Source organism: Apteryx rowi, unplaced genomic scaffold (genome assembly GCF_003343035.1).
Source record: "Apteryx rowi isolate R43461 unplaced genomic scaffold, aptRow1 scaffold_700, whole genome shotgun sequence".
NCBI classification, from domain to species: Eukaryota; Metazoa; Chordata; class Aves; order Apterygiformes; family Apterygidae; genus Apteryx; species Apteryx rowi.
The window spans coordinates 132-22,578 of record NW_020450984.1 but is presented as its reverse complement, the minus strand read 5'-3'; the positions used below and the strand labels follow the sequence as shown (position 1 = coordinate 22,578).

Genomic DNA, 22,447 nt, shown 5'->3' with positions numbered 1-22,447 from the left:
ATGTGATTCCATGCTTAATGCACTCGTGAATCGTAGTCTTGTCCTTTCAGTTTGAAGGAATATCGGCAGGATTTGGCAAGAATTGTGAAGCTGGGTTTGATTAGCTTGAAGCACTGTTCAGTCTTGACTGTCCTTTGCTCAAAGTTGATGGCTTATCAGTTGCTGTTGGAAGGCAACGTAAATTTTAGCCAGTGTGGCTGTGGAACCGCAAATGAGTGGCCCTTACTGCAGCATGACTTCTGTCATACTTGMCTGGCAAAAGACCACATCTGCATTGGCACAGCTGTTGGGCATGCAGAATACCTGTTGTTGGAGCTAAGCCGGGTTGTCAGTCGCTGGCCTGAGCTGTGCAAGGACCCTCGTTGGGAGATTATCTTAGTCCCCTCAAGCTGCATTGGCTTCCGTGGAGCTGGATTTATTGCATAACCAGAGTGTCGCAGACCGTTCCTGAAGAGCAGGCAGGAGGGGGGTGAAGGGACGGGCTGCCATCTGCTCCTTCGCTGCTGGAAAACGAGCACACATGAGCAACAGTTCATAACCCAGGCGCTGCCTGGAGACACCAGCCAGAGCCTCTGTCCTGAAGCAACAGGAAACTCCTGTATCCTGTCTGCCCCCAGACAGCCTTGGGTTACAGCTGTGTCCTGGGGTGCAGCCGTGTGCTCTCCAGGGGGAGCAGAGAGGTGCCAAATGCTCGTGGAAAGCTCAGCTCTGAGCATACTGGGGTAGTTGTCAGCGGTGGAGAAGGCTGTGTATAGCATCTCCAAAGCCACCTCAGATAACTCATCTCGGGGAAACCCCTGAACATCCCTTCTATGGCAAGGCAGCTAATGTAATGAAACTCGCTCTGAACTCTGGCAGGTCTAATACAGAAGCCTGCGGAATAAGTGATTTCCTGTGTTGCAGACAGTGTGCATGCTGCAAACAAACTTGGAGTACTCCCAAACCCAGGGCTGTGGGAACTAAATCTGTTTGTAGTACCATTTGTGATGCTTCAGCCAAGCATTAGCAGTGGTTGAAGTAACYGTCCTGACTCTGAGCTGCCAGGAGTGTTTGGTTGGGGGCGTTGAGGGATAGCTGCGAGTACAGGGAGTTGGAGAGTGGAGCTGTGCTRCAGCTGGCGCACAGCCCTGGTCATGTTGCTCTGTCCTCCTTCCCGCAGGAAACAGGTTTTGGCTACTAAAGCTGAGGCAGAGAAGGATGGCGTGAAGGTCCCCACTACGCTGGCAGAGTACTGCATCAAAACTAAAGTGCCTTCCAATGACAACAGTTCGGATTTGCTTTACGACGACTTGTATGATGACGACATTGACGACGAAGACGAGGAGGAGGAAGATGCCGACTGTTACGATGACGACGATTCTGGCAATGAGGAGTCGTGACCTGCTCCCTCTATGCCCCTGTACTGCCCTGCCGACTCAGGCCAGAAGGGAGCAGCGGTAACCTAGCAGCAGTCCAGCAAAAAAGTGTGGGGGGGGGATCAACAAACTTTTGTCTCCTGCTGTCTCCTGTTGTATGGATCTGTTTGCTCCTTTTTTATGGACCTCTTAGAGACCCTCCACAGAATGTCTGAATTCTTGCATTCTTAACCCTTTCATCACTGTATTATGATTTCTTTTTAAAAAAGAAACTCCCCTTTTCACTTCTCTACGAAACGCTCACAGCGAAACAGGTTTGCTCGCGTTTAGATTTTTGAATTAAATACAGTCTTGCATTGAGATGTTTAATGTATTTAAAGCTGGAACAAACCCATTGGAAGCTGGGTTTTTGGGAGCTCAAGTGCTGCATTTACTGGGAAGAAAAAAATCCACACAAAGCAAATTGCCAAGGTTTAGCTGCTCCATTTACAATAATAGCGTGTGTACATTCGTTTAGCCTTGTGGTGGTGGCTTTTCCTTTTTAAGGTGTGGGGCGGAGAGTGTAAAGCTACTGTGTGTTGAGCTTGATGGGATGTTACTGAAAGGTACAGTATTCCTTTTCAGCCTGCTCAAGTTAGGAAATAGCTGGCCCTTGGAGCCTCAGAGGGCCCAATCAGCTTTGTCTCTGAAAAAGGCTTGTGATATGAACCCTAAAATAAACACTTAACACTTCACGTCTGTACAACTGAGCCCTGGGTTGCTATTTATTTTTATTTTATTTTTTTCAGACGAGGTTGGGGTCGGAAAAGTACCGTTCAGTTTTGCAGTGCTGCCARTATCCGCTGCCAGCTGCCCCTCTCTGAAGGGAGGAGACAGACGTGCTTCCTGCTGCCACGTGGGCCTCCCTAGGGGCAACGGCAGGCTGTTTTGGCCAGCGCTCATCCTGACCTTGTCTTTGGAAGTGGGAGAGACCAGCAGGTGCTCCAGCTCCTGCCCCAATGCTCGCTAGCAGCCCTTGCTTCCTGCAGCTCCAGTCCAGCGCCCGCCTGAGCCTTTTCTGCTGCGCACATAGGTCGTGAGGTGGCAAACGCAGTCCTGCTCTAGCTGTGCTGCCCGTGGGCTCTGGGGGCTAGGCAGGAGTCAAAGCTCCTTTCGATGGTGCCTGCCCCAGAGCTGGGAACGCCAGGCTGCTCTCCCTGCCGCAGGCACTGGTCAGACCCCAGCTGTGCTCRTGGCATGGGGCAGAGGGGTGTGTGCTGGGCTCTCCTGCTGCCTGCTGGCTGGGGTGCTGGGCAAGGAGGTCCTGCAGCCCCACAGGTGAAAGGGGTGTGAAGATCTAAGGCTGGAAGAGGCCAGCGGTAGGGTTTGACAGGCTATTTAGCGGTGTGCTTCAGCCAGCACACCGAGCTTGGCCTCCTGCATGTTCCTGGGAGCTCTTAGCAAATCTTAGTCTCCCTTCCCTCTTGGGGAAGGGGGATCCTGCATGCTCTTTTCTGCAGAACCTGATTACTCAGTCCCTCAGCACCCTAAACCCTTTGCAGTGTGCTCATTTGGCTGCAGTGCAGTGGCCTGAGTTCACCTTTAGGATGATACCTTGATCAGCAGCCAGTCCTGCCTTAGTGTGCTGAGCCCTGGCACTTCAAGGAACTCTTAGATGAATGAGTCAGAGCCTAGGTGCTGTCCCTGCTTGGGTGAGCGCCTCCATTCCCACAGGTACAGAGGAAGCTACCCTACCCTGGTAAGAGCTGCTGGCTCAAGCATTTGGCTGCGCCTCCCTTCTTATCTCAGGGTTTTCAACGGTACGTCACCAGCTGTGGTCCCCAAAGTGGTGCTTTGGTGGGAGCAAACTTTGTGTGATGGGGTCTCCTGGTTGCTCTTGGTGTGGTGGTTCTGCCTGTTGGACTGCAGAAGTGTCCCCGGGGCAGTGAGCAGGCTGTGAGTGTGCAAGCTCTCAGCTCAGCCCACTGCCTTCAGGGAGAGGAGGGGACGGCAGCCCCTTGGGGAGCAGGGAGGAGGGGCTGGCAGTGCTTTTTGTAGYGTTCAGATCCATTCGCTGAAGTGAGCGAGGCAGGTGTGTTTGCAATGTTACCGGGGTTGGGACTCGCTGCAGCAGAAGCAGTTGCTGGGTGAAGTGCTGTGGCTGCCTTGCAGGTGGGCCCTGCTCCTTCTTGCCCCACAGCATGCCTGTAAAATATGTCCTGCTGTACCGTGTGGAATAAAGGCAGCCGAAGTGCTGGTGTCTTGTCCCTTAGTGCTCCCTGAGAGGGTCTGCTCTCCTGCTTGCATGTTACCTTTGGAGGTAGCTGGACCTCTCCTGAACCGTCTGGCATGTGCAGCTTTCTAAGGCCCGTGTGGCTTTGCTTGTCCTCCTCGTCCTTCCGGGAAGGAGTGACTTGGCCTCTAGCACTTTTTCCAGAGCCAGCAGCTGGGGCTCAAGTGCATCTGGCTATCCTGTGTGGGGACAGCGTGGGCCTGCCAGGCCAGCAGCTCCAATCCAGCCCCGCACGGGGAGCACCAGCTTCAGCAAGCAGGAACGTATGGGATGCGATCAGAGCGCAAGACCCAGGCCTTTCCCTGGGACTCCTCGCTGCAGGACTGGTCTTAGGACAGTAACCCCTGCCTCTTGGGCAGCTTGCGTCTTGCAGGGAAACCAACCTACAGCTTTTTGTGGTGGGGGTGGAGGGAAGGRAATGGGCAGAGTATTGCAACACTGACTGTGCTGATGACATGGTTTGAAATGAGGATACTGCATCTTTCAGGATTTCCCTTGTACTTTTGACCGTCTTCACTGTATACTCTCCAGTGACTTGTATTTTCAAGCTTGGTGTTGTAAGATGCATTATCATGAYTCTTCTGTTTTACCCTTTTTTTTAAAGGCAAAACAAAAAAACAAACACCCCCTATTTTGAGAGCTCCTACATTAACCAGACTAATTTCTCTTCCCCACTGTCCCTTGCAGTGTCATTGCTTGTTGACTTGCTGGTTTCCTTTTTTGAGATACAAACTGAAGTATGAGTTTTTTGAAGCTTAATATTTAAGAGATTGAGGAAAAATGTTTACCTGATCTGTGTATTCTGGTTTTCTTATCCCCTTTCTCCTGTCTCAACCAATATCAGCGTTTACATTTGCAACTACAMCCCCATTCAAATGCAGTTTTCAACCATTCTGAAACCAGCAGGGTACACTAGATTTCTTAGTAGTTTTCTTAGCTGAAATCCCAGATGTTTTGTTTTGTTTTTTTCTTCAGTATAATTTACCAGAAAGAATTAACTGATGCATTTTTGTGTTGTCTTCCCCTTCAGTAGTTATATTTTGTCTTTTCTGCACATCTGTCTACTAATAAAAATGTGAAATGAAAATAGCCCTGTATTGTTACTTCCCTGTTAATTGAGCTGGTTTATTTGCATGGGTTATTTAAAGCTTTGAATARCAGCTATTTAGAAGCAAGTCCTGCATATTGATCTTTCAGAGCATCTCCAGTATCATGCATATATATAGAGATATATAAAAGGTTAGGGGAAAAATAAAGCTGGTTTTTCTAAGCTGCCTTGTTCTCCACTAGAATAAAGAACAAAGTGCTCTAGAGAAGTACCTTTGCAAAATGCCATGAGGCCCTTGCTGTGCTGTACAGTCTTCACAAGCCTTAAGGGGGGGAGGGGGGGCTAAGAGTTTGAGATGTTTGACCTCCCTGATATTTCATGATGTTCTTGCCGACCAGAAGCAGGACTTAGGGCCAAGCTGCAGCTGAGACGAGGACTGTGCTTTGTCTAACACAGTGTGGTGTTTGTTAGACAAGCTGCTGTAGGGGCCTTTCGGTAAGGGAAAGAGCCCTTAAGGACAGAGTAGGGGGGCTGTTGGAGGCCTGGCATTGGGGGGGGGGGGTGTCTGAGCTTGTATAGAAGTAAGTCTGCTGTAGGATGAATCTAGGGCATATCTTCTTTCTCAATGCTGCAAGGAAACCCACCTCCTGCTACCATGCTGTTCCCCRCAAGCTGGATATTTGAGGAGGGTTTTCTGCAGTGAGTGAATGCTGCAGCTGGGCTAAAATTAGCAGGAACAAGCCCTGTTGTATCTGAGCTGTGCTCGATGCACTTGGCAGAGGTAGTTAGTTAGCGATGCAGCTACTGCTGCATTAAACTTGTTTGCTGCCTGAGCAGTCATGCTTGACGGCAGTGCTGTACGAAAGGCTACTGCATTTCRGAGAAAAATTCTTTGAGGACTCTCAATCCCAGAGAAAGGGGACTGAGAGGTTAAAGTCTCTGTTCCCTCAGGATTGGGTAAGAGTTGCTTGTAACGGCCTGGAGACCTGCAGCACTCTGGTGCCCAGATAGATACTTAGCTTGCACCAGTAGGGTTTGTTTGTTTTTTTTTTTTCTTCATCCAGCATGAAGTGTAGGGGTAAAGACAGGATAAACTGCACAAACTAGTCCACTTTCTGGTTAGCACTGTCTGTGCAAGCATTCATCCCTTTTTTTATGTTGCTGAGTGCTGCTCTGAAGCATCGGCTCTAACATGAAAACATGCTCAGTGCTTCCAGGAACAGCAGGCACAGAGAGGAAACTGCTGCAAAAGAAACCTGCTGTAGCAGACAGGGTAAGGAGAATGGAAAATGGAAAACATCCTGTTGAGTCTGGCCTGTAGTGGAAGGGACCAGAGCAGGGTGGAGGGGTGCTCCATAACACTGCATGCTTGGCTCCAAGACCTTGTGTTACCTGACATGCAGTGGTGGTGAGCAGTCACTTTCTGCTTGAATAAAAGGTGCTGCTGCCTGGAGGTAGCTGTCAGGGCAGCCCCAGTGCATTTGGGAACACGAGGTGCAGCCCACAGCAGTCCGTGAGTTGCACTTGCTTTGGTGGGTGTTGTGGAAGAGGATGCTACAGCGTTCAGCACTGCCCATGTCTTCCACCTGGAGCAGYTGATTTCAGGCTTGGAAGTCCTGTAGTTATGTGGTGTTTCAAGCAATGCCCTTTCACAGCTAATGCTCAGGGCAGGTTTTGCAGCTGGGGCCCATGAGAAAGCCCTGCATCCGGGAAGTCAAAGCATACCACTTCAACAGGGGCAGTTACGAAAGCTCCTCCTGTAGGACAGCAGCTCCGAGTGTAAACTAGGTGTCATTGCTGTAAGCCCCGTGGGACCAGAGCTGCTAGGCAAGGACAGCATCATAAGGTCAGTGCTGAAGGAGGCTTCCCCAGCTGCTCTGGGCCTGCCAGCAGGGTCAGTGCTGGGCTCTGCTCCAAGCAGCTCCTCACCTGTGCTCTGCTTGGCCAAATTCAGGTTTGCCTGTGTCCTCACTACTGACCTTCCTCTTGGTGCTCGCACTTGGCAGCAGCTCTGCCTCAGCAACAAGGCAAGGGTGGTTTGTGCTGCTGGTGTGCTCCCTCCTCRACTGTCCTGGCTGCTCTTGCAGGGGCTAGGACACACTGCAGTGACAGAGGCAATGTTAGGCAGATACCTGCTGCTCACAGCAGGAGTCAGGTTGACCCTCCCAGCCCAGCCCAGCATGGCAGGACCCATCCCCTCCGCACACAGCTGTGCTGGGGGATGTGCTGAACGCCACCCAGCGCAGGGGCACCAAGTCTCAGCACCGAAGCGCACTCACCTTTGTCACTTTATTCCCTGTCCCTTGAAGGCCCAACTACTGATTTTACCCTCCCCGGAGGGAGCGGCAGAGCTTTACTGCTTTCATGCCAGGAGCAGGAACGGGACAGGCTGTAAAAGCAAAACTGCTCCTGGAGCCTTTGAAAATGCAGACAAACACCAGTGATACGCTCAGATCTTTATTAGGTGGAGTAAGGGCTAAAAAGAAATGAAACTCCTAAAACATTCACCGCACTGGTGCAGGACAAGAAGGACCAGGAGATGCCTCCATAGTCTTTGTTTTAAAAAAAGTGGGGAGGGACAGGTGAAGTTTCCATCCAGTAGCGCTGGCTATCCTGGGCAGGGTGGCTCAGGGCAAAAAGAGGTACAAGACACAGCTTATACTTTTATTTAAGAAACCGCTACATAGTTTTTGCCTCTAATGATGCAAAGGAGGTTCCAGGACACACTGAGCCATCCAAAGTCTCTTGCTAGAGAAACAAACAAACAAAAAAACCCTGTCTTTTTATTTAAAAATTGAAAAATAAAAAGGTGAGGCTGCAGCTCAGGGCCACAGTGACCAAACTGCCCATGAGAATTCATCTTCCACAGCAGGAGGGAGGGGGGAGACAAAAGAAAGGGGAAGGCCCACAAAACACTTTTTTTTTTCTTTTTTTCTTTTTTTTAGAGTAATAGCTATATTAGGGGATGGAGGCAGAAATCAAACCAACAGGACACATCTTGATTCTTCTTTTTTGGGGGGGCCAGGCCTTCTTATTTGCCTGAATTTAGAACTGCATTAAATAAATGGGCTCCAGCTCCAATAAAAATGGCGCAGTTTGTCTTTGACAGAGTTATAAAGCCCATAGAGCTTAAAAAACAAGGAAAGATGCCCTGGTGCAGATGGGAAATGAATAATTAGTTTCCCTACAAAGAAAATAAAACAGGCTGCAAGATGCAGAAAACCACATTTAGGCTCTATTACATTTACAAATACATACATAAATATATTACATACAACAGCAACTCAAAGAGGAAGCGGGCGAGTCACACAGAGGATGGCTGGCTGGCTGCAGTTCTCCCCGCACAGACGTTTGGCTGAGCAGTTACTTCTTCTCCTAATAGTTCCAGGAATGGGCTTCGGCTTTTCTTTCCTTTTTTTTTTTTTTTTTTCCTCCTCCTCCTCCTCTCCTTTCATTCTCTCCCCCCTCCCCGGTTTCGGATTTAGTTTGTCCAGTATGGAGAAGTGCCATAGGCGGTTTTGGTAGCCTGAGACTTTTGCTGCATGGTGCTGGGTTGATTGCGCTGGCCAGATCCACCCTAGAAATTAAAAAGGACATAAACATTCATATCAGCTGCCACCACGTCACAGGACCCGTAATATCAGCGCTCCCAGGAACACGCTGCATTCAGTGCATCACCAGCAGAAGATCTGCCTCCACCAGGGACTCTGAAGCAGCCCTGACACCTTCAAAAACACCTAAGCTCCATGGGGCGATTTCTGCTTTTCCTCAACAACTCCAGGTCTCACAGTCCAAGACAAACGGCCACAAAGACACCACACGGGACAACAGAGAAGCATCATCCCGTCCCCACTGTCTGGGACACGTCAGGCAGCACCAGTCAGTCRTGGAAAAGGAGGCAGCCATCCCCCAGCACAGGGAAGAAGGTGCAAGGGCTAGTGAGAGGGGCTGCCCACTGCGAGAAAGGGCCCACAGGAGCCTACAACCACCGCGGAGCCCCTGCTCTGGGCTAGAAATTCCTAGATGGACCTTTACTGCGGAGGGAGATAGCCGACCTCCAGAGTGGTAATGCTGTGGAGATGACAGAGGCTTGGGTGGTAACCACGCTGTTTTCAGAGAAAAAAAAAAAAAATCCCTCTCTTTCAGAAGACAGTTTCTCTGTGTAACAGCCTGTACTGTAAAATGCTGTCAGAGGCACAGGAACACAAGGAAGGAGAACAGTAGGGCTGGGGACTGGCAAAGAGCTTTCTCAAGGTGAATGAAGACGACATGCCAGCCAAAGATGTCAAACGTTCAGAGAGAGAAAGTCATTTCCTATTTCTGGACTCTAAAGCAGAACGCTATGTTTTTCAGGGAGCATTTATAGAGAGGAAGGGAAATGCAATGGTTAGTGAAACCAAATCAGAAATAGGAGCTGACATGCAATTTGCACGGGGTCATTTGTTTTTTTCCAGAATACAGTGCAAGTGTTCGAATCCCTGTTCTCCCTGCCCTGGCCAGGGAATGGCAGTGGCCTCCTCAGCTTCACACCTCACCGCCTGTCTCCATTCTGTGCCCCAAGCCAGAACAGCCTCCTCACAGCAGGGCTCACCCCTCCCACATACCCCCAAGCTGGTGCACGGCATGTAGTCTGCAATCATTATCGAGGCACTTTCCCAACGAGCAAAGCCAAAAAAAGCAGACTTGGAGGTGGGTAGGAGCAATCTGCATTCAGGCACTTTGTAAGGGCGGAAGGCGCCGACTCACCTGCCCATCTTGCTGAAGATGGTGATGCAGCATCTGGGAATGAGGCTGCTGATGTGCAGGCAGGATATGGAGAAAAGGGGCTGGAGCATAACCTGGGGCAGCACCAGGGTTCAGGGGCCCAGTAGATCCGAGAGCAGATGGCAGGCTGAAAGGAGGCGGTGTGCCAGCGTGGAATCCCTGCTTGTCAAACGTCTGCACGGGAGGCAATGGGGAGGTCATTAGAGACTTGTGTTAGCAGCCCCACGGTGACCAAACAAGAACAAGAGTGGCCTGAACACAGATCACTTGAACCTTTCATCAACCCTGTGAGCAAGCCAAGTCGGATCGAATACCTGCGAGCACTTTAGCAGATCAGTTTCAGATCCTGTTCTCACCCTTTTTGCTGCTCTAATGCCTGCAACCTTTTTTTTTTTTCTTTTTTTTTTTTAATTCTTTTATTTCATTTCCATGGCTACTGTGTTCCTTTTTTCCCTGACCTCTTTTTACTTAGTGGGACATGGGAGGATACAGTCGCCTGAAATCAGTCCTTCGCACATTGTGGGGGCTCAGGCTGGAATTACTTGACCTAGTCCTGGCTGCCCAACAAGAACACAAGAAAAATTTCCAGCAAGAACTTTGTTCCCGCTGACCAAAGCTTCACACCTGGTGCTAAGCAGTGTATCTGAGAGGTGGTATCCTACCCACAGGCATGGATCACAGCCAGATACCACACGGGGCTCGATTCCCACTACAAAGGGTGCAAAGAATCTGTCCTCCAAAGTGGAGGAAAACAGCAGTCGGATGTAACCCCACTGCACACCACAGCTTGTCAAAGCGCTCTCTGCCTTCTCCGGGAAGCTACACGCACGGCCAGTAACCACAAGACTGCCACAGGCAGAGCAGGCTCGTTTTGGTACCCATCGTATAGACCCACAGGTATCGGTGGTGGGCATTATTACTTGGTCTTTCTGGAGAAAAGCAAATGGCCTCTTAACTCAGCTGCTCTGGGGGCTATTCTGCTGCTGCCATCACATTTGATTTGCACCCAGGACACAGCACACATGGGACGATAGCACAGAAAGCTCTGTGTCCACGCTAGCAGCTTCCATCATGAGTTGATGTGGAAAGAGTGGTGGGATGGAGGGTGAGACTTCTCCCTAAAACCAAATGGAGCAAGTGTAAAAAATGCCAAAGTCTGCTGCCCGCAGGATGAACAGGCCTGGGAATTGCCCCTATCTGCCACAGGGGAAGTTTTGCTGAGTTGCCAGTGAGCAGGGAGCCATCGGCCTGGCCTCAGGCTGGGGGGAGGAGGGTCCAGCGTTCCTCACCTGAGTCTTGTTATAGACTGAGCCACTGATATCAGGCACACCTGTGTTACTTGAGGTCACAGAAACACCTGGAAAACAAAAAGCCACTGACAATGAGAAAGCCAAACGCCACCCAACTCGAACCCTGTGCTTGCTTTGCTCTTGGCACCTCCGGAGGCCTCGGTGGATGCACCTTCATCCTTGGCCACTGCACCACATGTTCTACTGGGCTGCAACTGCTGGGTTTTCCGTGCTCTCAGACCTACAGCACCCCACACAGGAACAGAGAAAATGGCTCAATTCCTCACTCCAGTGCAAAGCAGGAACCAGCCCACTAGGATAAATCATCCATGTCCACTACACACAGATTACAGCTTGGATTCAAATGCACTTCACTGGGCAGCAGCTGGCTGCACAGAACACTCATTCAGCTCAAGAAAAGCCAGCTTTCCCCTAGGATTAGAAACACATTTGGCTCTATTACAGCATTCAAGACCTTTCCAGTAGCGCATTGAGCAATGAGACTCAGCATCTGCCACACATTTGTGCTGTTGTACTTTCACGTCATGCAGAAGGGTGAGGTCTGCAATGCTCCTCCACCCCTAGAGGATTAAATTATACCTCAGATTCAGGCTGGCTTCCACCTGGATTAGCTGGTGCCACAATACGCTCAGAAACAATCACTTACCAGCAAGGCAACTCTCAAGCTGGTCACTCACTCCTGGTCTTATAAAGACTAGCTCTAATCATTTCACTTAGATCAGAATAAAAGCAGTAGTTCCTTTGGCTAATGAATCAGAGGACTGGATTTGGTGGGTCTGTACTGCTCTAAATTGTACCTTTCCTAGAAAAATGCTCCTCTTTGCAGGCCACAGTTTGAGCAGCTCTTGGTTGAAGACTTAAGTACTGTCCAGTGCAGCTGGTGTTTCAAATGCACAGCAAATGCTTGGTATTTGCTTAAGCCCAGGGATGAACTAGTTAGTGCTAAGCAGTTCACTATACATTTCTCAGGTCTAACCAGCATGTGCAGAATAAAGCTTTCATATAAGCTGTATAAACTCTTTAGCCTTTACAGTTACAAAGAAAACACTTCCAGGCATGAAACAATGCAATGAGTTATGGAGTGTACAGACAGCAGCTGAAACAACAGCTTAGAGATGTGTGAACTGCCCTGCTCACTCCTAAGACACAGCTAACTCAAGTGCCCAATAACGAACCCAAAATCCAGTCATCATTTGGCAGAGGACCATTTCAGTAGCAGTATCCAACTGCTCAGGGTTCAGTGACATGGCACTGCTGCAGGACCACTGTTATTCACCAAACCCAAACTTTGGCAGAGGAAACAGTTCACCATTTCTCCCATGTGTAACTGTGAACAAAGCTGCATGTCAGCCACACAAATCCTTATGCAAAGTTCAGCCATTAGGTTTAGAAGGAACATTTYGGACATTAAAAAAGCATTTTGTATACGGGAGATGGAGAAACAGCTTGGATTTTGACCCTGTTTAGAGCTGGCTGCTGTGTTGACTGCACAGCACTGGCAATACTGGGAGTTTGCCCTACTTAATCCCACTCAGAATACCCTCAAGTCTCATGTGTTACCTTTCCCAGGTCCAGTGCCAGCAGATTTGTTTTGTGCTTGAGATGACCCACTGTAGCCTCCTTTGCTGTAATCTCCAGCTGCCGTTCCCTGCGTTAAGTCATCATAGCCTGCCGGTGTGTACAAGACAACGTGTTACAGTGTGCAAGCAGCTCTGTGGGTGCTCAAGTGAACAGCACGGAGAGAAGCATACCTGCTCCATAACCATGCTGTCCATAGCCACTCGCTTGCTGGAAAGGAGTCGAAGCAGTGTTCAGATTGACTCCATGCTGCTTAGCGGATGCTGGAGGTACCTGGACAAAGGAGGGGAACAAAAGGCATTCTTAACTGGGAAATAGCACACGAAAAGCAAGCTCCCTCTGCCATCTAGTGGGGAAGGCACCTCACATGGGAAATGTAAAAATTGGAGCAGCTCTGGGATAGACCATGCTGCACATAGGAGGTGGCATTCTCCCTTCCAGCCGTAACTTCCTGTAGCGGCTTTGTGCAAGCCTCAGGCTTTCTTGCTAGAGCCGCCCCTGTTCTGCACCACACGGCCTTCGCTTTGATCACAACCACGTCTCAGAACAGGTTGTGCATTTCTTTTATACATGTATAAAATCAACAGTAAGCAGCAAGTTCTTACCCACAAACCAAAAAAGGATTATCCACAGTGCTCACCATCCAGAATCAAACAAAACAGCAACCTGGAAGGTCCTGCCTGAGGCAGTTTCACAAAACACAATCCTACAAGGCCCTAAAATAGACTCATCTACCCTTCTGCCTTGAGCATCACCTCTTTCCAAATAACCTTCTTCCTCCAAAGGATTTCCCAGTGCTGCTCTATGGCTTAGAGGGGTCTCCTCCTTCCTCCAAAGGATTTACTAGGCGCTCTCAGCAAACTGACTCAGCTTTGGGTCTCTCTTTGACCCTCCAAAGGCTGCTACGGGGTTTCAGGAACACTATATGAGTCAATGAGCTGTAGCTGTCTATTATATATAGTAGCCTGTGTAGGAGTCCATGAATTCTAGCCTTTTAGATTTCCTCTTTTCTTGGGGAAGGGACTGTGACTCTTTCTCAGGCTTGCACAACAGCTTCAYTGGAAATCCCTTGCAGAATGGGGAAGATTTAGGTGGTCAGGGCTGGACAGAGCAAAACCAGAGAGGCATGAAGAGAGGATTATGGTTTCGGCTGTCATACTTACAAACATGGTTGGCCCATACTGGAATGCACTGGGTACGCCTGGCACACCAGCATAATAAGGTAACCCAGTATAGCTGTACCCTGGGGGCAGGGTAGGGTTGAGGAAGGGCTGCTGAGTCGTATGGTGGGTCTGCGTCTGGTTCTGCTGTGGCTGGGCTAGCGTGGTAGCAGGAGCAGGGGAGGCAGAATCCCCACGACCAAACTTTGTTACATCACCTGCAAAAGAAATAACTGATTAGAAAAGCTATAAAAGCCACTCCAAGAGGATCCTCTGAATACAAGTAAACAACTACAAAATAGATTGTGTCCTATACTTGAAAGGCTATAGATTTTCATGGGAAGAGCTCTCCTGGTCTCTATTCCTGACAGCCACAAGGGACATTGCTTGTTCTTGGCAGAGAACTCTGTGGCATGGTTAATCCATTGATAAAGTGGAGGTAACAATACTTACCTCTCTCTCACAGTCTGAGAAGATTCATCACTGTTAGACCATTGCAATAAAACATGCTAAAAGCATAAGCATGATAAATAGCCAAAGAGCAAATGGTTGCTGGGTTAAAGCATGGCTCTCCTAAAGGTTAACCCGATTAGTTAAGCTTCATGGGCCGAGAGCAAGTTAGGATTTACAGGCAACGACGGGCATATTTTTGTCAATGTCTGTTTATTTGTCAAGCATGAGTAATTAGATGTCCGATTCCTCACACCACCAAAGGTCTGGAGACAGTAGCTGGAGGCCAGGAAAGCAAGGCTTGCATCGTGGGCCACCTTATTGAAGAAGTAGGAAGGGAAATTTGGTTATTAACCCAAAAGCAGCCTCCTAAGAGAGGTGAGTAACCAAGCAGAAAACTCCAACACACTTGCTTTTTTTGGCAGCCTACAAAGTAGCATATTCACTCTTTTTAGGGAGGTGACATGTATCACATCTGTCTCATTTCTACCCAGTATTCCTTTTGTTAGCTGCCAATAAGTATGACAAATTTTAATACTGCATTATAGGAACAAAACCACCTATGGCTACAATTTTAAGTTGTAATCAGATATCAGCAGGAGAAAAACACAAGCTGAAAATCCTGGATGGAATTAATGTCATCTGTGCAAGTTGATAATTGAAGAACATGGGCTGAGATGAGGAAGGGGTTCTTAGACCACACATGCCTTTGGAAATTTAGTCCATGAGACTCGGGGAGAGAGTGGGGAGAACCTGCTAGACTCAGCTCCTGATGGAAATATAGAAGTGCTAAAACAGCAACAACAAAGTAAGGGGAGCTGCTGCTGAAGGTCTGAAAGGGTCTATTCTAGGGACAAAAAAGGAAAGAAAGCTAGAAAGCTAGTTAAATTTCTTTAAAAAAAAGCAAGCTATGGAATAATCTGTACATAGGCACTAGATGATACTGTCATTTACATTTTTAATAATTTTGCACTTCTTCTCAAAGATTATCCAACTTTATCCCAGAAGGAGTCACGTACAAATTACTGACCAAAACCATAGAGAAAAATCAATGTCAGTGTTGAAAGACAGATGTTCAGTTTTGTTTGACTAGTTTGGGTCGGTGGGTTAAACTGCTCGTAGAAGAGAAAAATGATTGCTCTTTCAGCAGCGGCATGATGACCTACATCTAAGTTATCACCCTCTTCTAAAAATGGCACTCACCTGAGTACGGGTTGTTAGCAAGGCTCCCATCTCTGCCTGTTAAGGTTGCAGGAGCAGGGAATGTAATTCCATAGTAATCCTTAGAGAGAGACAACATCATTTATTAATAGTCAAAATCATAACAGAGTCAGACAGTTCTTATGAGTTATATGCATAAAAAATTTAAAAAGCAAGAAATAAAGGAGGCTTGGGCAGAAGCTGACCTTATAGCTTAGGGCAGAGCTGGATCCCCAACTTCAAAAAAACCCTACCTTAGGGACACTTTAAACATCAACTACAAATATGTCATCATTTAATAGTAAATTTATGACCCAGGACCAAGCTTAATCTGCTGATGCATCTAGGGGAAAGGATGTTTAGAGCCTGACGAGCAGGAACAAATCCTCTTTTGCACACAAGCTCAGACCAAGAGGTGGCCACTGTCAACTGAGCAGCTTCTCAACACCTCATGGTCTCCATGGCTGTGAATACTCCTTCCTCTTCACAGCCGAAAAGCCAGAGTGGCTTCAGCTAGAATGCATAGAGGAGACACGCTCCTGGCCAAGCATCTACCTCAGCTCAAAGGCAACAACTAAAAGTTTTTTGTTTTTCCTTTCCAACCCTCAGCTTTGAGTTGTCATCTTCCAGTGAGACTGTGCCTAGAACAGCAGCAGATCATCAGGTTCACTGGGCCGAAGACTTGAGTTCAGACCAGAACCATAAATGAAATGTAGATTAGCCTAAAGGGTTTAGTCTTGTAACATGCTCTCTTTTCAAAAAGTAAAAATATGAGCTAGAGAAACAGTATGAACTTAAAGGAAACTACAGAAAAGAGTTACCAGCTGATGATTGAAAATTTGTTTATACTATGTTACAGGAGCCCTTAGATCACTGTTCTAGGTATTCTATGGAAATATAAGACAGTCCTTGCCCTAGAAAGCCTACACTCTAAGATGACAGGACATGGCAGCAAAAACAAGCCAACATTTCATCTTCAATCTGGAGGGGGAAAGAAAAAAAACAGAAAAAAAAAGAAAAAAAAAGTTTGTGCTTCCCTCTCTGAGTGTATGGAAAAGCTCTCGCCTTCACCAAAAAAACAGCCCACATGTGGAGCTGGTACTCTCCCAAGCTGTTTTCCTCCTAACGTTCATCACTGACCCCTCACCATTTCTAATCCATCAAGAGTTAATGCTTTAACAACTAATATACCCATTTCCACACATTTTCCAATGCTGGAAAAATATTGTTCTTCACACGTATCTCTGCAAATTCCCTGACACTTCAAATGCTTTTTCTCTCTGAGTTAACAGCACCTTCCACCTCACTGGTATTTTTACATATCACTGCCTTGTTTCCTACACATAATCCTCCATTACCAAACAGGAAATAATCTGGCACAGACTTAGTATTGCAGACATTTTCTGTAACCTGACACAGGGTCACTTTCCATCATCCTTTCCTTCCCATCTACCTCACCTGGCAATTCCATGATATGGCTGTACAGCTATGGGGAACATGAGAGCATCTGCTTCCTTCAGGTTATCTGATCAAGACCTTTCAGTGCAAAAGGGATTATAAATCAACAGGGAAGTGTTTAACAAAACACACAGAGGCACAGACCTGACTGACAAGGGATAACAGAAACAGTGACAAGGAGTAGAAGTCTCTGGTCACTGATTACAGAATCACAGAATCACAGAATCGCTGAGGTTGGAAGGGACCTCTGGAGATCATCTAGTCCAACCGCCCTGCTCAAGCAGGGTCACCTAGAGCACATTGCACAGGATYGCATCCAGGYGSGTTTTGAATAKCTCCAGAGAAGGAGACTCCACAACCTCTCTGGGCAACCTSTTCCAGKGCTCTGTCACCCTCACAGTGAARAAGTTTTTCCTCATGTTCAGATGGAAKYRTCTGTGTTTCAGTTTGTGCCYGTTGCCTCGCGTCCTGTCGCTGGGCACCACTGAAAAGAGTCTGGTCCCATCCTCTCGACACCCTCCCTTCAGATACTTGTACACGTTGATAAGATCTCCTCTCAGCCTTCTAACAGGCCATTAGGAGAAGTACAGGCATAGCATTGGAGAGCTGGACTTTGTTAAGACAACAGATATGAGGATTTGGGGTTGTTCATGGGGGCCTGTGGGATTATGCAAAACTTAATAAGGGATATTTGGGAGAAGAATATGGGAGAAGAACAAGGAGGAGGTAATAGAGAGGAGGGGGTATAAAAGTGGCTGGGCACATGCAGGTAGCTGCCGGTCAGCACGCCTGTCTGACCAAGCCCTGTGCCTGGTCACCGCCACCTGCCTTTTTTAATAAATAAATAAATAAATAAAAATGAAAGAATAATAAATATAAATAAATAAAAAATAAAAAAATGAAACCCATTCTTATCCATCTTTCCATGTAATCTCACTCCCCACCCTGCACCCAGGTGCTGTCAGGTCCAGGGGACAGTACCCAGAGAGACCCAAGTGAGAGTTTGGGGCCAGCACCTGGAGTAAAACCCCAGTGCTGGCAGCCCCATTTCTGCAGTGGCAGCAGCAGGGGTGAGGGAGGTCCCCAGCGCCACCACAGGAGTGGGACCAGAAAGCCCCAGGTGCCGGGTCTGGCTGCCGGGAGCCAGAGCGCATGGAGTGAGGGTCTCGACGCCAGCAGTAGAAGCTGGGCTGCAGATCATGGTGCCCAGCACTGTGTCTGCACCCGTCTGTGCAGCTGGCCACGTCCGAGTTGCATGTACATCCCCCAGGGGATACATTCAGCCTCACTCCTGGCTGAACCTGCAACCAGGAAAGCAGCAGCCGCATCCGTCAGCCTGGGATGGGGAGACCCCCGGGTCGCGGGTGCTCCGGGGTGGGCTCAGCAGGAGGGATCCCCCTGGCAGCAGGGGCTCTTATAACCACCCTTAACAACAGCACCTTATCACCTCCAGGATGAATCACTTTTCACAAAACACAGCCAAATTCTCTACCAAAAATCTTATCAGAACAAAATAGTGTTCTCTTCTCCTTCGGAGGAAAAAAATCACAAAAGCAGATTTGGAGAAGAGATCTGAACAGGACCTGGTGGATATTATTTGGAAGTGACACACTAGTTTGTTTTTCCTATACAAAGTGGACAAAGTTTAACCAAATCTGTGTGAGAACAGAATCTAAGAAATCCAACTATTCCCCCCCACCCCTCAGGTGGGGGAAAAGTAGTATTTGCTTCATCAATACCCCATATCCCTACCCTCAACCATACACACACACACCATGAGAAAATTTGAGTGCAAATCCGTTAAAACAGGAAAGACCGGTTACAACACAGAGCAAAGGAAAATGCCTAAACAAATCCCGAACACAGCTGCCCCAAAAGCTTCTGCCTCAGGCACTTTCACATCTGACACCAAACACAAGACAACAAAAGCCAGGCTTCCCCAAGAGGGTCTTCTTCCAGCACCCAGACCACAGCACTGGGAAAGGACAATGCTCTTCCTCCTCTGTAGAGTGGACACTGCATGGATACACTTCAAGTGCAACAGAAACCACAATGAAAAAGAAACACCAAACAAATAGAAAGCAAAAATGAAAATGGAAACAGGGAAATTCTCTGAATCTAGAAAGATGATGAAGGGAAACATGCCGCACCACATAAAGCCAGACACACAGCACAGTCTCAAGCACAGCACTCGCCAACGACGACCAAGGCTCACAAGCCTCCTGCACGGCACCACCGGACAACTGAACACACCACCATGGCTGCGCCCGCAACACGACACCCCTGCCTGTGGCACGGCGCTCCGGTGCTCCTGCTCCTCCTGCCCGCTCTCAGCGCCGCCCTCAGCTGCGCCAACCTTCGCACCCGACAGAGCACCTTCAACTGGGACAGCCTCCAGCTCCTCCACGCCATGGCACCCAGCCTGCCTCAGCCCTGCGACCACGACGCACCTTTCCCCTTCCCCAAAACCCTCCTGGCAATCCAGGCCCCACGACAAGCCACCRACGCCATCCTCCGCATCCTCCGGCACCTCTTCRCCACTCTCAGCAACGAAAACAYCCCCGCGCACTGGGACAGCCAAGCACACCAACAGCTCCTCAACCAGCTCCACAGCCAAATCCAGCACCTCCAGCGATGCCTCCCTGGCACCGGCACGGATTCCAAAAGCCAAGGGCCACRCAACCCCTGGCTCAGCATCATCACGTACTTCCGGCGCATCCAGGACTTCCTCCGCACGCACAACCACAGCCCCTGTGCCTGGGACAACGTCCGCCTCGAAGTTCAGACTTGCTTCCAACACATCGACAAGCTTACCCAGAGAATGGAAAGCCAGTCAGCTCCCTCCCTCCAAACCCATCCTCGTCCAAAGACTGTCCCCAGTGAAAGCCAGAAGCCACCAAGCCACAGGAGGCATCTACAGCAAGGACTCGGATTTATCAGCACCACTCAGCCCTCTTCCAGACGTGGCCCCATGCCACCTGGCAAACAGGCATGACAGCACTGAACCCAGCAGCACCACAACCATGCGGGGGCCAGGCTGCGGCACAGCCCGCACACCCACACCACCCTGCGCTCCCCATGGCCACAACTTCTGCGCAAAGGAAGCTAGAGGAATAGACAGACATGTTTCAGATCAAGGCACAGCAGGGAAGCTATGCGAAAAGGGGCAGTATTTATTACCCATGGCGTTCTACATTCCTTCTGGAAGGCAACCTCCTCTAATGGAGAGGAAGGTCCCAATGGCAACTGCCAAAGACTCTCACATGCCGATGACTATTTATTATGTATTTTTATTTATTTATTTATTTATTTATTTATTCACTCACTCACTCTTTGGAAATAAAGACCTTTTGTAAAAATAAAAGGTGGTCATCATGAATAAATTACGTGGGAAAAGGCAAGACCCACAAATGCAGGCAGGAGTGATCCTCCCTCCTGCAGCCCACTCTATGCAGGCCGCTCTCCCTGACCAACAGCCCGCTCCACCTGCCTGGGCTGGCATGAGCGCAGGCCCCCAAAACCCGTTGCGCACAACCCTACAGCAAGACCTGGGCACCAAGCAGGGAGGCCAAGCAAAGGCGAGCCTTCAAGAGGCAGGCAGGGGAACACACCAAGGGGCACGGCTGTTCAGATCAAAGACGAGACCCCGATCCTTACTGCACCCCTTGCAAAACAGTTGCCAGCCCACTATTACAAGCCAGGGAGATGGCTGGGAACCTCACCCTCAGCCCTACATGCAACCGTGTCCCACCAAGCCCACAGGTCTCTCCCACTGAAGCCAGACACTCACGGGGGCCTGCACCCACACCGTCAACGCGACGCCTGCCCCGCAACAGGGATCACAACACAAACCAATCTGTGCCTGCCGAGGCACACGGCTCTCATGCCTCAAGCCCACCCTACCCACGTGTCTCGGGCACACCACTCAACACAGGCCACAGCTCAAGGCTGTGCTGCCAGCGGCCTCCTCTCCTTCACTACTGCTGCCCCTTCCCAAGAACCACCCTGGGGCCTCCACAACTCTCAACCTCAACACAGCCTGCCCCAAGCTCTCCTCACCTCCCAACACACTCCCGCTCCCTTCCCAACCCTCTCCCACACACAAGGCGCCAGACCCACACCCAATTACATACCACTCCCTAAAACAACCACTCCATCACAAACAAACCTCTTGGGGACAGCAAGGAGGGCACCCATCAAAGCCTGCAGTGGTTTAGACAAGGAGCRGCACCCTGATGCTGCCAATTCCCCCAGAATCACAGAATCACAGAATGGTTGAGGATGGAACGGATCTCTGGAGATCACCTAGTCCAACCCCTCTGGCTCAAGCAGCGTCACCTAGAGCACGTTGCACAGCATCGCTTCCAGGCGGGTTTTGAATATCTCCAGAGGAGACGACTCCACAACCTCTCTGGGCAACCTGTTCCAGTGCTCTGTCACCCTCACAGTGAAGAAGTTTTTCCTCATGTTCAGATGGAAGCATCTGTGTTTCAGTTTGTGCCCATTGCCTCGCGTCCTGTCGCTGGGCACCACTGAAAAGAGTCTGGCTCCATCCTCTTGACACCCTCCCTTCAGATACTTGTACACATTGATAAGATCTCCTCTCAGCCTTCTCTTCTCCAGGCTAAACAGGCCCAGCTCTCTCAGTCTTTCCTCACAAGAGAGATGCTCCAGTCCCCTAATCATCTTTGTAGCCCTTCACTGGACTTGCTCCAGTAGCGCCACATCCCTCTTGTACTGGGGAGCCCAGAACTGGACGCAGTACTCCCCCAAGCAAACCCCAAAATGCCAGACAAAACAGTAGCAGAGCACCCAACAGTTCCTGGACGGCTACAATCATCATGGCCTGTCCAGGCCTCTCCCGGGCAGGCCGGAGCTCACACACACCAGCAACTACGGGGCCAACCGCGGACCTGCCTCGCAGCACAGATCACGTTAGTGCGGTCTTTCTTCATCCCAGCACATCCTCAGCAAGCAAAAAGCAACATCCCCCAAACACCATTGCCCTAGCGTGCAATGAGGGCCTCTCCAACCCAGCAAGCACAGATCAGCACAACGACAGCGTCCTACGCTAACAGTGCTGCCCACGCACCAGCTCCTCCATCGCCCTCCAAACACCAGTGCCACCACCCCAAAAACCTCTGCCCTAGCTGCTTTCCCCCTCCCCCCGCAACTAAGCCAGGGCAGGACAACCCCAAAGTTAAGCCTGCTCTGGCCTCCCCCCACATGTCAAACACAGCAGCGGGCAAGGACACCGTGCTCCCTGCGCAGCGGCAGCGCCAACACAGGGATGCTCTTCCACCACCTCACCAGCACTACAAGGAAATTGCTAAGTACAAATGCAAAATGGGATATCGCACGCAGACGCAAAGCAAGGAAAGGAAACACATGGCACCAAATACATTCGGGTACATAGCAAGACCCCTCTGAAGCACAATCAAGCTCCAGGTCACACTGGATACCTCGTCATGTCCCTTCTAACCAAAAATCTCCCGCAAGCCAGGGCAGGCGCGACCTTACTGCTCTCTTCAGCCACCTCATGCAAGCACATACAGAAGACTAAGCCAGACTCTTCTCAGACATGAAAATGGACAGCATGAGAGTTAAGGGTGCAAGTCAGAGCATGGGAAAGTCAAAAACAAGAGAAAGAAAAAAATCTATTATTATTTTTACAATAAAGGTGAAATAACACCGGAATAGCAATTGGGAAGGTTATGGATATCTCCATCTGTGCAGATACTCACAGCTCAACTGCACAAAGCCATGAGACACCTCCTCCAATGCAACCTGCCCTCTGCACCRGGCCGCAACGCACACCTCCCCAACCTTCTCCCAAAATACAGCACGCGGCA

At 49.4% G+C, this 22,447-nt stretch overlaps 3 protein-coding genes across 3 annotated transcripts in view; 2 read left to right on the top strand and 1 right to left on the bottom strand.

The window, feature by feature from the left end:
• Positions 1 to 4,716, top strand: part of UBE2R2 (ubiquitin conjugating enzyme E2 R2) — a 55,862-nt gene extending 51,146 nt beyond the window's left edge. Inside the window, exon 5 of the mRNA XM_026087090.1 lies at positions 1,160 to 4,716. Coding sequence (XP_025942875.1) covers positions 1,160 to 1,379 — 220 coding nt within the window. The 3' untranslated portion in view covers positions 1,380 to 4,716. The remainder of the gene's footprint in view (positions 1 to 1,159) is intronic.
• A 3,371-nt stretch (positions 4,717 to 8,087) lies between these two features.
• Positions 8,088 to 15,252, bottom strand: LOC112976155 (ubiquitin-associated protein 2-like). Its single transcript, XM_026087102.1, has 7 exons — positions 15,141 to 15,252; positions 13,491 to 13,705; positions 12,501 to 12,600; positions 12,310 to 12,417; positions 10,729 to 10,796; positions 9,422 to 9,613; positions 8,088 to 8,252 (listed from the first exon to the last, which is right to left on the bottom strand). Exons 1-7 carry the CDS (start codon positions 15,238 to 15,240, stop codon positions 8,157 to 8,159), a joined length of 879 nt encoding a protein of 292 aa, XP_025942887.1. The 5' UTR covers positions 15,241 to 15,252; the 3' UTR covers positions 8,088 to 8,156.
• A 1,847-nt stretch (positions 15,253 to 17,099) lies between these two features.
• Positions 17,100 to 19,897, top strand: LOC112976152 (interferon-like). Its single transcript, XM_026087093.1, has one exon. The coding sequence runs from the start codon at positions 18,853 to 18,855 to the stop codon at positions 19,588 to 19,590; it is 738 nt and encodes a 245-aa protein (XP_025942878.1). The 5' UTR covers positions 17,100 to 18,852; the 3' UTR covers positions 19,591 to 19,897.
• The last annotated feature ends 2,550 nt before the right edge of the window (positions 19,898 to 22,447 follow it).

Excerpts from the sequence above, each read along its gene's own strand:
- LOC112976155 (XM_026087102.1), bottom strand. The coding sequence starts at position 15,240 with ATGATGTTGTCTCTCTCTAAGGATTACTATGGAATTACATTCCCTGCT. Across the intron at positions 10,797-12,309 it reads TGGCACTGGACCTGGGAAAG|GTGTTTCTGTGACCTCAAGT; the intron begins GTAACACATGAG and ends TTTGTTTTCCAG. Across the intron at positions 8,253-9,421 it reads ATCTTCAGCAAGATGGGCAG|GGTGGATCTGGCCAGCGCAA; the intron begins GTGAGTCGGCGC and ends TTTAATTTCTAG.